The sequence below is a fragment of the Falco naumanni genome, chromosome 5 (genome assembly GCF_017639655.2).
Source record: "Falco naumanni isolate bFalNau1 chromosome 5, bFalNau1.pat, whole genome shotgun sequence".
NCBI classification, from domain to species: Eukaryota; Metazoa; Chordata; class Aves; order Falconiformes; family Falconidae; genus Falco; species Falco naumanni.
This window is the reverse complement of record NC_054058.1, coordinates 752,160-766,230: the sequence shown is the minus strand read 5'-3', so window position 1 is coordinate 766,230 and position 14,071 is coordinate 752,160. Positions and strand designations below refer to the sequence as shown.

At 50.9% G+C, this 14,071-nt stretch overlaps 2 protein-coding genes across 2 annotated transcripts; one reads left to right on the top strand and one right to left on the bottom strand.

The window, feature by feature from the left end:
* Positions 1–5,384: 5,384 nt before the first annotated feature.
* PHB2 (prohibitin 2) lies at positions 5,385–11,664 on the bottom strand. Its single transcript, XM_040594758.1, has 10 exons — positions 11,496–11,664; positions 11,342–11,426; positions 11,175–11,254; positions 10,890–11,074; positions 8,927–9,056; positions 8,388–8,491; positions 7,883–7,960; positions 7,145–7,221; positions 6,910–6,915; positions 5,385–5,955 (listed from the first exon to the last, which is right to left on the bottom strand). The coding sequence occupies exons 1-10, from the start codon at positions 11,620–11,622 to the stop codon at positions 5,922–5,924; spliced, it is 906 nt and encodes a 301-aa protein (XP_040450692.1). The 5' UTR covers positions 11,623–11,664; the 3' UTR covers positions 5,385–5,921.
* Positions 11,665–11,811: 147 nt separating this feature from the next.
* Positions 11,812–13,960, top strand: EMG1 (EMG1 N1-specific pseudouridine methyltransferase). Its single transcript, XM_040594759.1, has 6 exons — positions 11,812–11,984; positions 12,061–12,162; positions 12,390–12,531; positions 12,901–12,959; positions 13,151–13,300; positions 13,638–13,960. The coding sequence occupies exons 1-6, from the start codon at positions 11,850–11,852 to the stop codon at positions 13,749–13,751; spliced, it is 702 nt and encodes a 233-aa protein (XP_040450693.1). The 5' UTR covers positions 11,812–11,849; the 3' UTR covers positions 13,752–13,960.
* The last annotated feature ends 111 nt before the right edge of the window (positions 13,961–14,071 follow it).

The window sequence follows — 14,071 nt, the reverse complement described above, 5'->3', positions numbered from 1 at the left end:
TGCTGAATCCCAAAAAATGTTTTCCCTATGATTTCTCCTTGAGTATAGCTGTACTCCTGGCTTCACTTGCAGCCCTGCAAAGACTTGCAAGAATGGCTCTAGCTTAGCTTTCATCATTTCCTGAAGCCTTCAGACTCCTGAACAGAAGCTGTGACCGATTGTGGTGGCTCCCTGCCGTGAGGCATGGGTGATGGTAGTTGCCAGGTAAGTCTGAGCACAGAAAGTTGGCTGTGACAAACTCAGACGCAGGCTTTTGCCTTTCAGTTCTGGTATTTGGAAAAGTCGTCCTTGTGCCCCCGAATCATTAGTCATTTTGTCATCTGTCTTTGGTGGTGTCTAACCTGAGTCATAGGGGATGCTTCAGCGAACAGGGTAGTGCTTGACTGCTCCTTCCTAGGTATCGCTGGGTAGAAATGAAATTTCATCTTTAGGAAGAAGGTAGAGCAGAGCATGGCCACGCTGTGGCTTCACAGATACTAGCTGGCCACCTAGGAGGGGCTAAGGGAGCTGGGTTGTTTAGTCTGGTGAAGAGGAGGCCGAGGGGTAAATCTACAGCTACACTGTGGGGCGGTGAGATGATGGTAGTAGTGGCAGATAATAGAACCAGAGGCAGCGGTCCCAGATTGCAGCTTGGGAGGTTCAGGTGAGTGCTAAGACAGGTTTTATCAGACAACATTCAAACGGATGTTCGGTGGGGCAGTTCCGTCCTTGCAGGTTTTCAATCCTTGAAGACAAAGCCAGAGCTGATCTGACCTAGTGCCGGTAATGGTGCCACTTGAAGCAGCAGCCTGGAGCAGAGGTCCCTTCCCACCACTATTTATCTCATTCTGCAAATGCCAGAGAGCATTCTTCAGTGCTGGACCCTATCCTTGTGGTTTTTGAAGTCTTGTCGGTTAAAACTGGGCCCTAGCCTGTGAACTGTACCTAGGAACCATGTGGGAAAATGCTGGGAGAGTTTGGATAAAGCCACAGCTGAGGAGTGCAGACCTGAACCTCTGTGGCAGCTGGCTTAAATCGCAGAGCATGTGGTGGGGAACCCTGAGTTTACAGGTACGGGTACTGCTCAGGCTGTGGGCATTTGCTGCTCAAAGGAAAAGATGGCTCAGGGGTGCTGGGCTGGGATCTGGTCAGAGCTGGTGGCAGGAGCTCAGGCCCACTGAGGGAAAAGTCTGAGCTAGGTCACAACGTGACCGAGGATCCAGACCAAGAATGCTTGGGAGTGTGGGACAGGGAATTTGGTCTGGTCTGAGCCAGATCTGGCCCTGTGTGGGCAGGTAACTGCAGTCACTGTCAGCTGTCCGGCACAGCATCGTACTGAGCACCTTAGGAGTCCGGCTGTAGCCATCTCCTGCTTTGGCGCGGGGATTTAGGACCGGGCTCTCTCCTCTCGGTTTAGAGTACAAATCCAGAGGGGGGAAGGGGTAGAAAAGAGAAGGAATGAGATGTACCTTGAACTCTGCTCCCTGTAGCTTCTAACAGAGCGGCAACGTGCCTGCAAGGTGAGGTACCTGCCCGGGAGCCAGCAGGGGCAAGCGGCCACCAGCCTGTAGGAGCAGGCGCTGCATCCCTGTAACTGCCCCTGCCCGGGGACATGCCACCCCCACGCACTCTGCGGGAGGAAGCAGGAACCCCATCGGCAAGGCAGCCGCAGGATGATGTAGGCAACTTCAGCTAAGTTCCCTGCTTCGATCTGGTGCCAAATGTGTAAAAAGAGCCAAGGCAAGGTTGGACAGTGCACAAAGGAGTGGGCAGGCTCCGAGGGTGCTGTAGTGATTTCAGCCATGCTAGCACGACAGCAGCGTTCCCCAGGCCCACACTGCATGGCACAGGTACAGCAATAATGTACGTCCAAGATGAAAGAACTCACCCTGTTAGAAAAAACAACTTCCCCCTGAGTCCAGGCACCAGGCGAGCTTACGAGGGACAAATCACAGCACCAAGGGCGAGTGCCATGTGCTGTCCAGCATGTACCAGGGGTGCTCTGCCCCTTAGCTGCAAACTGCCTCAAGCAAGCCAAGGCAGAAGCAATGCCATGGCAGCAATCCCATCCTTTTTGAGTTCAGCAGCTGGTTCTGGCCAAGAAAGCTGCCTGGGATAAAGACACATAACCTGACGCACAACACACTGGGAGGAAGGACACTGCTTGCTGTCATTTGATGTGGCAAGAAATGGTTGGAAGTGTTTGGGAGGTAGAAAAATCCACCCAAATCCCCAGGGGGCTGAAGACCTGCTCTAACGAACCCCCTGCCCTTGGCAGCCTCCAAGCCACTTCCTTCTTAAAAAGCTGCCACAGCCTAAAGCAAGGCATGGCCATGGCCAGCGTAAACTCTACCCGAAGTGTGAAACTGAAGACATCTCGTGGAGCAAGCTTGGGGTGCCCCAAGAACCTCATTTGTGTTTAAATTCCAGAGCTCAGTGTGTCCCTAATATCCACTGCCTGCAAAGAATACAGACTGAACGAGAACTTTCATGATTGTACATCAAGAAATGCAGCACTGAAGTAAGCCATCTACTCTGCTTTACGCTGAGGCGCTGTTACACACAGATTACTTCTGGGTGGCAGTTTCAGAATGCATTTTCAAAGCTGGTTCAGAAAAGTGGTGCTTCCTTGATGTTGCCAGTCAAGCCATATGGGTATTAGTTATGGCTCTGATTTCCAGTGAGGAGTTGTAAAACCAGGAATCCACAGATTGTTTCTGTTCCTTCAAACTTCTTGTGCTCTTTTTCGCCCCAGTAAGAGGTCCCTAAAGGCCCCTCTTCTTCACTGGGGAGCTTGAGGTGGAGCTGTCTGTGAATAGAGAGGGTCTCGTGGGTGGCTGCCTTGGCCATTGTGATAATGAAATAGTCGAGTTTAAAATCTTTGGTGATATGAGAAAAACTGTCAGCAGAGCTACCCTGGCCTTTGGGAGAGCAGAGTTTAGGCTGCGCAAGGAACCACTTAGTAAAGTCCCCACGGAGGCTGCTTCTGGGGAACATAAATGCTGCTCACTTTTTAAGGGCCTTCTTTCAAGAGGACAGCAGCAGGCAATTCAATGGGCCAGACATCAAGCAAGGTGGAAGGCTGGCTTGGCTGAATAGCAATCTCCTTCTGCACCTTAGATGGGGAAAAGAAGGCAGACGGGCTTTGGAAGCAAGGACAGGACACAGGAGGCCTGCAGACATTCACCGCTGTAGGGAGAACATTTGTATGGCCCAAGCTCAGCTGGAGTTGAAGGTGGCTGGTACTGTAGTGGGTAACAAAAAAGGGTTTTTTTAAAGTATGTTAATAGCAAAGGGAAGACCAAAGAAAACACGGGTCTGTTACTCGATTATGTTGGTCACCTTATCCCCAAACAGGGATGAAGATAAAGCAAAGACATTTAATGCCGCCTTCGCCTCTGTCTCTGATGCCAGTGAAGGGCCCTGGGCTGGAGGACCACAACTCAGTGGGTGAGAAGCCCCCAGTCGACTTTGACCCTGTACAGGATTTGCTGCTGCAGCTGAATGCACACGAGTCTATGGGGCCCAGCGGGATTCATCCCGGGGCACTGAGGAGCTGGCCGATGTTACTGGGAGACCCCTCTGTTATCTAGCAACAGTCCGGGGAGCCTGGAGTGTTCCCGGTTGACTGGAAGCTGGCAAATGTCTGAATTTTCAAGAAGGGCAAGAAAAATTACCCTGATGATGAGAGGCCTGTCAGTTCTGCTCCGGTGCCTGGTAAAATTACAGAGATTATTCCGGGAGTTATTGAGAAAGACTTAAAAGACGAAGCAGCCATCGGTCAAAGCCAGCAGGGGTTCACGAAGGGGAAGTCACGCCTTACTAACTTAATGATCTTTCCTGACAATGCGCCTGGCAGTGGACAAAGGGAAGGCAGCAAATGTGGGTTTTTTTGCTTTTAGCAAAGCTTTTGATACAGTCTCTCACAGTATCCTTCTGGCCAGTGTCCCACACACGGGCAGACACACACACGATACAGCAGGTGAACAACTGACCGAAGGGTCAGGCTCAAAGAGCTGCAGCGGAGGGGTAACGTCCCGCTGGTGGCCCGTCACTAGCTGTGTCCCCCAGGGCTCGAGTTTAGGGCCGCTTCTCTTCGAAGCCTTGACCAATGACCTTAGCCACAGGAGCTGCGTGCGTGCTAAGCTTGCTGACAACACTAAATTTAGGAGCCGCTGACTTCATTGAAGGGACAAGAGGTGTTACACAGATCTCACTAGATTAGTGCTGCGCAGCCACCAGCCATAGGAGGTTTAACAGGCACAAATGCCAGATTCTCCACCTGGAATGGTGCAATCCTGAACGTATGTATAGACTGCGGGGGGGGGGGGAAGAGGCTGGAGCGCAGCCGGGCAGAGAGGGCTCCGGGCGCTCTGCTTGATGGCACGCTCTGAGTCAACAACATGCCCCACCAGGCAGAAGGGCCAGTGTTACCCTGGGGCGCATTAGGCACAGCACAGTTAACCAGTCAAAACCAGTATGGCCCCACTCCAGCCTCACCTTGAGTGCTGTGTGCAGTTTGGGGCTTCACAATATGAGGATATACAAATATTAGAATGTGTCCAAAGGCGGGCAACAAAGATGGTGAAAGAAGGCAACTTACAAGGAGCAGCTGAGGACACTAGGTTTGTTCAACTTGGAGGAGAGTGAGGGCTGACCTCATTGCTGTCTGCAACTTCCTCACGAGTGGAAGCAGAGGGAGGTGCTGACCTCTTCTCCTTGGTGTCCAGGACACAAGCAATGGCTTACAGCTGCATCGGGGAAGCTCAGATTGCCGTCTACCTCCCCAGGGACGCGGTCGCAGCCCCAAGCCTGTCCCTGTTCAAGACATGTTTAGACAATGCTCTTCTCCATGGTTTCACTTCTAGGTTGCCCTGTGTGCAGTGAGGAGCTGGACTCCATGCTCCTTGTGGGTCCCTTCCAACTTGGGACATTCCATGATTTGGTGAAATCTCCAAGTCCTAAAACTACTACAGGGCAGCCTGGTGAGACAGGCAAAAAGCTAACCCCTGAAGCAGACCCAAGCACAGAAGGAAGTTTAGACAGCGGAGGAAGACAGGAAGACTTCTGTGCTTTTGGCCAGGAAAGCTGGGGGGAAAAAACGCAAGGTGCAGCAGGGAGGTGAGGACAGACACTACATACACACGTGCTGCAGGAAAACCTCTGCTCACCTCCAGCACCTGCAGGCAGCGGAGAAGCTGGCCCTGGTGACCCAGGCAGCTGTGACAGCGCCCACACCTGCTCACCCTCTCCCCACCTCAGGGCCACTCAGTCAGCAGGAGGGTATTTCTCTTGCTCCTTTCCCCAAACATCCTGATTCTGTCTTCAGCCAAATCAAAGCTCCGTTCCACCCCCTCCACCAAAACCACCTCTTTTTCAGGCACTAAGCACACTTAAACACCGTATAAATTTTGGGTTTTTTAATTTTTACAAATGTTTGAAAGAATCACTGAGCAGACAGTGACCCAAAGGTACTCCAGCAGTGACAGGCACCCAATGAATAATGTTTTCCTGAATTCAGTCCCAGGTTCTCTTGGGATTAAGACTGAAAGAGAAACAAAATTTACTAGGAAAAAAAGCCTGGTGCTGATGGCAGCAGAACTCTTTCACTTGGCCAAAAAAAAAGAATTCCAATTTCACCCTACAGAAGTCTAAAGATTAATGAAGATTAGAGGTGAATTACTATATCCATGAGTTAATACCGGTATGCCTCCTTGCCCCCTCCTCAAATTTAACTGGAAAGAATTGTAGCTGCCTAGAGGCAGAGCCCAGTCCCCTAAATGGATCACCACAAATGGAGCAGGGGCATGGGAACCAAATCTGGCTACTGGATTAACAACTTCAAAGTGAGGGCAAAAAACGCTAGTGGAGGGAGTTTGAAGCTCCTCATTCGTATCTTCTGCTGGTCAGCACTGCTGGTTCTAGGAGTTTCTTTGTTTCTTTCATTTCTTCCCTTGTTTGAGTAGGAGACTGTCACTGAAATGGAGACAGGAGTCATTAGTCCAGAAAGCACAAGCACAGCTGAACCAGATCCTCACTAGAGACTTGAGGGTGCACGGTGTCACACCCAAAGGATCTTGACTTCCAAGCCAGGCAGGCAGGAATAGGAATAGGCACATTGGTAGGTATTGGTACACCTATGGGTGTAATTTTCTCTCTATATATATACATGTACACATATTAACCCCCCCAATATTAAAAAAATATATGTATTTAAAATATATTTAAAATATTGGTGTAATAGGTACACCTATGCTACTATGTACTATTTTCAAAGCCCCTAACCCTTCTGCGATAAGTATGACAGAATCTGGTCAGAGATAAGGAAGGATCTTGCAATCAGAGAAAAGATACCAGCTCTGGCTTCCTTTCCTGTTTCCAAGAAATCTGAGTTAGCTACGTGCTGTCGGCTCAGCTGGCGTGCCTGGTCCAGTGAGCACTGTACAGATGAGGCAAAGCCACCAAACTCCTGCCAGCTCTGAAAGCAGGGAATGGGGTTTTCTAGCATGGACTGGAAAGCTTTTGGAGAACAACCACAGCTTCTTTCCTAGAGACTGTCACCCCAAACCAACAGAAATTCCTATGACCATGACTGCTTTCTTACAGCCCTCTGCCATGCAGGCAGGATGCCCAGCGTAGGCTGGACACATCAGAGCTCACTCCTCTGTTACTCCTGCCTTTCCCATGTGAGGTTCCTTGTGGGACACACACCGAGCTCCAGTTACTGAGTATGCCCTACTTGATGCAGATGTTTGTGCAGCCCCTGCAGGGAAGGCTTCAACATTGGTATCACACATGGGAACTGAGGTGAAGATGGAATAAACTGCCTGTGGCCAGAAAGGCTAAGCCAGAACCACCCCAGGTACCAGGCAAACACCAACACCCTTGTTCCAAGTACTAATGGAAGGATCAAAATAAACAGTGCCTTACCTTCCTCTGCGTGTCAGGAGATGCAGTTGGGGGGTGGGTGGGAAAGGAAGAAAAATGAGTAAATTGATGAGTTTTAACAAAAATCTCAATTTCCACAGTAAAGAAAGACTGCTCCCTACTTGGCTGTGTCCTCTGGCATCAGGCTCCTCTCAAGAGAAAAGGTCCCAAGAGAGCCCAAAAAGGGGACCAGCTGCCCAGGTAGGGTGCAGATAACCCACCCACCTGGCCCCTTTACCTGGTGAAGCCCTCATCCTGCAGGTTCAGTACCAAGTTATCTGCTGTGAGATACACGCGGTTTTGTGAGCCAGCGATCTGGAAAAAGAAATCCATTACAGAGGTGGCATAACGGAGCATAAATGCACACGGAGGAACAGCACTAATAAAGAACCCATCTCCCCCTCCAGACACAGCACCCTTGTTTCATTCACTTTACACCTCTGTTAAATCCATGCGGTTCATAGAATCATAGCATGGTTTGGGTGGGAAGGGACCTTTAAAGGCCATCTATAGTCCAGCCCCTGGCAACGAGCAGGGACACCTTCAGCGAGATCAGGTTGCCCAGAGCCCCATCCACACTTCCCGACCTGCCATCCCAGTGCCATCAGACTTTCTAAAAGAAGTGCTCATTCTGCCTCTCTGTCAGAAAGACCTTTGATCCCACGCTTATCTGTCCCCCTTCCTCAGCCTGCAGGAAACCTGGAGCTTTCGGTGGCTGCAGCTGAGTGTGGGTGATGGAATCTGATGTGGATCTGGCCTTGTCACATGCAGGGCGTGAACTCCTAGCCTCACATCTGATTGCCGATCATTGGCAGCTAGATCTTAAACTCTACTTGAGCAGAGAAGGGCTGGGCAGGAACAAAGATCACGACAGGGCAGGTCACATTCGCCTTAAATTCATCATGTGGCGACTGGGCTGGGAGGACAGCACAAGGACTGCAAAACAACAAAGGAAATCCCACACCCCAATGCTCACCGTTTTTGAGATGTTCTGAGCAGCTCGGATCTTGCGTAGCTTGATGTAGCCAGGATTCCTGCTCAGAGCTTCACCGAGGTACAAGGGAGCAAAAGTTAAGGAAAAACCTGCTAACAGAATCCGTCCACACTCAAGGAATTCTTCCTGAGCCGCATCATCAAACATCTCAGAGGGAAAAAGCAATCTCTATCCCAGTAACCTGGCCCTCTAGGCAGGCATATTTTCACTTCCCCAAATCAAGAACAATGTATGGTCACACACAGCCAATAAAAATTAAACCTCACAACAGACTGAACAACATGGCCTTCTCTGTTCTGACCTGTAACCTCAGACAAACATCACTCTGGCCAGCTGTGAGGGGGGGAAATAAATGGCAGTGATCTGCTTGAAGCTACTGATAACGGTCTCCTCCTAAGCGTCACTCCTAAGTGCACCCAATGTGACAGATTCTTGGGACTGTCAAGCTCACAAGCCACATCCCACAAAACCTCCCAAAGCAGGATATCATCTTGGCAGCTGTAGCTTCCCCTTCAGCTTGAACAATCTTCTGCTTCTGCTCCTGCTTGGCCTTCTCCACCAGGAACTGTGCACGCTGTGCCTCCTGCTGGGCTGCAGAGAGAATGGACAACAGCATTGGAAGCAGGTCCCCTCTTCTGAGCCCACCAGAACCCTAGAGCTGAGGCCTCGGGGCTCTGCTTCCGACAGAACTGACAGCATTCTGGGGCCACAGCCACAAATACAGAATGTACCCGAGTGTACTTTACTTTTTGTTAAAAAGGGCAAGAGTCCCAGTCTGAACAGGAGCCCTAGTCCTGGGAACTCCTACCTCCGATGGTATGCCCCATTAGCTATGACCCGAAGTTTTCTGATAACACTTGTAAAATAACCTCTTTAGCTCCATTGCTAAGGTGGCTGAGATTTATCACTCTGTAGCTGCATTGGTGCAAAAGCAGCAGCACACTAGCCCAAATTCTGCTTCCTTGCCTGAGAATTCAGTGACAAGGCAAAGGCAATTCACCCTTTTCCGGCACAAACTGAACTCACCCACTTGCTTTGCCTCCACAGCTGCTGTGTATTCACGACTGAAACTAAGTTCTGTGATAGCCACATCATCCAGGATGAGGCTGAAATCCTTGGCTCGCTCTGTCAGCTCTCGCCTAATGAGCAGAGACACCTGAAACACAAATATAGCAAGAGTATCAAACACAGGCCATTTCTCACTCCCTGTGCACTCCAGAAGTGAAGCACAACAGCTCCTCACAGCTTGTTCGCATCAGGCCCAAGACAGACAGTACCTAAACCAAACCCCGAACTGTGGACACCAATACCATCACTGAATCTGCTGCCTTTAATTAATGCTGCATATCCAGAGCTACATACTGCTTTTTCAAAAATACATTACAGCTTATTTATAGTTATTTCTTAACTATACTACACAATTAATACTGCAAAAATAAAAAAAACATTCTTCAAAGTTTTTTTCGCTTTCACACCCTACCACATCTAGTTCCACAGTTCCCACACTCGTTTTGGCAGTAATTATTTCCTTCTTCACCTTGAATTTGCCGCTGTTTGCAGTTTGACTGAATACATGTTTGTATTCAGATGCAGGAAAAAAAATTACCACGTAATCTTTTTTACCATGTAAGACATCTTGTAATTACTGTAGCTGCTCGTCTAGTGTGGCTACTCCACTTTTTTTAGCCTCTTTGGATGACTGCTGTTGGTAGATATTTTGGTTTATTCTACCTTAACTTTACAGTACTTTTTTCACGCAGGCTGATAAGTCCTGCAACAAATATTGACTTAAATAGAAATTATTGCTAGAGTATCACATGCTTGGCCAGTCCAGCGTTTGCTTTTACTTTTACTGCAGCTGCTTCCAAGCAGAATTCCAGCATGATGCCAGAAACCTTTACTGTGTGAACTGCGAGTGCAAAACTACCTAAAGTCACTTCGTTTTCTTCTGATTATCAACCACTTCAATATGCATCACTTTACAGTAACGAACGCTAGATAAATATACAACACAGCAAATTCAATTCAGTTCGTTCAGCAATTTCATAGATACTTATCAGCCGTCTTTGCTTCTGCTAAACCTAGATCCCTTGCAGACATTGTTTCTTTGCTGTCACATCCTCCCTTTCCACTCATTCTTTCTACACGAGATTGTTAACAACCCCCTTCAGAGCATGCCACATGGCCTACCACAAAGCCCTGAAGTCCCCACAAGACCTGGACACTTAGTTCTACTCTTTCCCTCTTTTTTTTCTTGTCATGGATCAGAAACTAGTTGAGATGCTCTGTATTTCATCTGACAACTTATCCCCTTTACTGTCTCATGGAGGGTCTCCTCTAAAGCCTTTCAAAAGACGACCAGCAACTTCTCTCTCCCTTAACTGTGACAGGTGATGAATACTCTCAGAATCCCTAGCAGTCAAATTACCAGAACACAAACTTTCAGATTTCGGCTCTTTAAAGCTAAATATATCAATTATTTTTTAATGCACACCCTCTTCCAGATTACCCTCTAATCTTTTTATAAACAGAAATATTTGCTACCCTTCTGTAGCATCCATTGCTGAAACCTTACTGCTTTGTTAATTGCTCATCCACTTCACTTCTTAACCCCTTTAAGACCATTTAATTTGCTCTGACAACTCTTCTGAGACATGTGAAGGGCCAGATGATTTTTTTTCTAAAACCAGTTGTATTGCTACCTGTGGACTGCAACATAAATCTGCTCACCTTCCCCCCTCATTACATTATGGCGTGGTTTTGCACTCCATATACCAGCGATTGCAGTTTTCTCCTCAGAAGCTAGCGAGACAGCCTCAGTGTTTGCATCTGTACAGGAATCAAACTGTCACCGGGATACAGTTACATACCTGTTTCATCTGGGTGCACCATCTACTAGTCTAGTGTATTTATCTGTTACGACATTCCCTGCATCCGCGGCTCAGCTGTTTCTTTCTAAGGAGCACCAGGCACCTCCCGAAGCGTTTACCTGGGCCCTCTGAGTGATGAGCTGTGAAGCATTAAACTTGGCCACCACGCTCTTGAGCACTTCATTGACGATGGAAGGCAGGACGCGCTCCTCGTAGTCCAGGCCCAGACGCTGGTACATGCTGGGCAGCTCCGCAGCGTTGGGGCGCGTCAGGACGCGCAGCGAGATGTTCACCATCTGCAGGTCTGAACGGGGGGGGCCGGGGCGTGAGCGGGGCCAGCACTGCAGCCGGGCCCCCCCCCCGCCGCCCGGGCCTCCCGCTGCGGCCCGCGGGGCCGCGCTCACCTTTGGAGCCGGTGGGGGACGAGATCTTCCGCGGCCGCGCTCGGATGTCGTAGATGATGGGGTACTGGAACCAGGGGATCCTGCGGGGCCGACAGCCGCGTTACGGCCCCGCACCTGGGGTCGGGCTCGCGGGGCCGGGCTCGGGGGGTGGGGGCAGCTGGGCCTACCTGAAGTGCAGCCCCTCGGCGAGGATGGTGTCCTGCTGCACGCCGCCGATGCGGTTGAAGAAGATGGCCCGCTGGCCGCCTTCCACTGAGGGGAGAAGGGGCACGGTCAGCGCGGGAGGCGGCGGAAGGGGCGGGGGGGGTGGCTGGCACTCACCGATGAAGACGGACTCGCGGACGCCGTAGGCCAGGGCGCCGGCGCCCAGCAGCAGCTTGAGGGCCGTGCCGACGCCACGGGGCCCGGCCGGCAGCCGGCCCGCCAGGTCCTTCAGGTTCTGCGCCATGGCCGCGCCGCGCCGCGCTCCCCGCCGGGAAGGACACCGGAAGGTGCCGCCGCCGGTGTATTCCGGCGGGGAACCGCGGCCCGACCGCCGCCGCCGCCTCTTCCAGCCCTGCCACCTCCCGCCGGAAGCGGGCCTGGCCGGGCCCGGACAGCGGGGCGCCCCGGCCGCCATCTTGGGGGCGGGGCGGGGGCGGGGCTTCCGGTGCCGCGCGGGGCGGTGGAAACAAAATGGCGGCGCCCAGGCGGCCTCGTGAGGAGGAGGAAGAAGTAGCAGCTGGGGATGTCTCGTTGGAGGCCAAGCGGCCCCGCGGGCAGCGGCGGCTCTTGGTGGTGCTGGAGGGGGCGAGCCTAGAGACCGTGAAGGTGCGAGTGGTGGGGCCGGGCCGGGCCGGGGGCGGCCGTGGGTGCTCGCGCCCACCTGTCCGCGCTTTGGCCATAGGTGGGGAAGACGTTTGAGCTCCTCAACTGCGACAAGCACAAGGCGCTGCTGCTGCGGAACGGCCGGGACCCTGCGGAGGTGCGGCCCGACATCGCCCACCAGGTACCGGGTGGCCCGGGCGGCGGCCGCGGGGGCTGGGGGCGGGCTGGGCCTGACCCGCCGTGCCCCTGCCCTCTACCTGTGTGGCCTTTATTTCGGTGTGGGGTTGCTTTCTCTCGGCGTTACAGCTAGGCGAACTCCTTTCTGCCTCGGCACTGGTCCCTGTGTTCATGGGGCCTAACCCTCGTCTTTTCCAGCAGACCTCCCTCTTGTGTGCCATTCTATTTCAGAGTCTCTTGATGCTCATGGACAGCCCGCTGAATCGGGCTGGTCTCCTGCAGGTTTATATCCACACCCAGAAGAATGTTCTAATTGAAGTCAACCCCCAAACCAGAATCCCGAGAACCTTTGATCGATTCTGCGGTCTCATGGGTAAGTGATTGAAACTTTATACCAGACACAAAATAACGCAGGAAGGTGATTAAGAGGAAGTTAGGAAGAACTCTTAGGAAGAGTCAAAAGGTTGCACCAACCTTAAAAACGTGAAAGTGAGGAGAGCAGAGAAATGAAAGTGAGTTCGGGGATCCAGCTGTGTGTTCCTTAGCACGGTGGTGGTACCTGCACGAGACTGTACTAGCAGCAAAATAACTCGCTGATCAGCATTTCTTATAGCTGCTTTAGACAATGCTGAGAGCTCTTAGGGATGGACTTTTTGTCTGCTTCAGCTCTGATTGCTAGGTAGAGGATAAGATTCCTCCAACAAAACAACAGACTGCTTAAGTACCTTTCTTCTCTCATCAGTTCAGTTGCTGCATAAGCTCAGTGTTCGAGCAGCTGATGGGCCTCAGAAGTTGCTGAAGGTAAATGTTCTTTCACTGCTAACAGGTAATGTTGCGACATTCCTCCTTTGCAGCTAGCAATGTAGGAGTGTTGTTTTTTTTTTTCCTGTGGGTGTTATGCATTTGGGATTATTAGTGTACAAACAACAGGCTTGGCTATTACAGCATGGTCTCCTACCTCTACACCCCCATTAACTTTCAGCTTTCTGTAGGTGATTAAAAATCCAGTCAGTGATCACCTCCCTGTGGGCTGTATGAAGATAGGTACCTCTTTTGCGGTTCCAAAGGTATCAGATCTGCGTAAACTGGTTCCTACAGCAGAGCCAGTTGCCATTGTTGTGGGAGCTTTTGCCCACGGTTCGGTAAGTACGTGTATCCCTTTTTATTTAGAGTTGGAAAAATCCGCATCAGCATAGGTGTCAGTCTTGTTCTGAGTATGGGGTTTTTTCTTCTGTGTGTTTTTGGTTTTTTTTGTTTTTTTGGCTCAGTGCCCCCATCCCACCCCCCTGCTTTTTTTCCCTCCCCAGGTGGGCTTGTCAAAAAAAGGCCCAATGTTGCAACACTCGGGGCTTTTCTCCCTCCCAGGGAGTAGTGAGGGCTAGCAGTTCTCTTGCTGGAGAAATACTGTGTCCCTCCAGCCAAGGGAGATGGATGACACTAAGTGAAAACTTGCAGCTTGATTTTTCTCTCTTCCCCCAGGTCAATGTTGACTATACAGAAAAGATGGTCTCAATCAGCAACTATCCCCTCTCGGCTGCCCTGACGTGTGCTAAAATTACTACTGCCTTTGAGGAAGTCTGGGGCGTGGTATGAGCTCCTGCTGCTACTGCTGTTGTGATGGACTTCTATACAGTGACTCCACGTTCTGGAGAGGCTCTTTGACTCAGGTGTGGACCTGGTGCAACTTTGGGCTCCAGGAAAGGAGGCTTCAATTTTGTCCTTGTAGCTTCTGGAGCAATGAGAATTTAAGTGGACTGCCCCACTGACCCTCCTTTTTTCCTATTAAAGGTCACTTTTGGTAAGAGTGCTTCTGTATTTTACTTTCTCGTGTTTTGTATGTGGGCAGGTTTCATCCCTTTATAGCAGGGGCTCGGCCCAAATTTGTCATGGAACTGAAATTCTGAGCCGTGCCC

Coding starts and splice junctions, on each gene's coding strand:
- PHB2 (XM_040594758.1), bottom strand. CDS start 11,622: ATGGCGCAGAACCTGAAGGACCTGGCGGGCCGGCTGCCGGCCGGGCCC. Junction 11,075..11,174: donor GTCCCCCACCGGCTCCAAAG/GTGAGCGCGGCC, acceptor CCCCCCGTTCAG/ACCTGCAGATGGTGAACATC. Junction 7,961..8,387: donor AAGCTACAGCTGCCAAGATG/ATATCCTGCTTT, acceptor GCTCCCTTGTAC/CTCGGTGAAGCTCTGAGCAG.
- EMG1 (XM_040594759.1), top strand. CDS start 11,850: ATGGCGGCGCCCAGGCGGCCTCGTGAGGAGGAGGAAGAAGTAGCAGCT. Junction 11,985..12,060: donor CGAGCCTAGAGACCGTGAAG/GTGCGAGTGGTG, acceptor CTTTGGCCATAG/GTGGGGAAGACGTTTGAGCT. Junction 12,163..12,389: donor GGCCCGACATCGCCCACCAG/GTACCGGGTGGC, acceptor ATTCTATTTCAG/AGTCTCTTGATGCTCATGGA.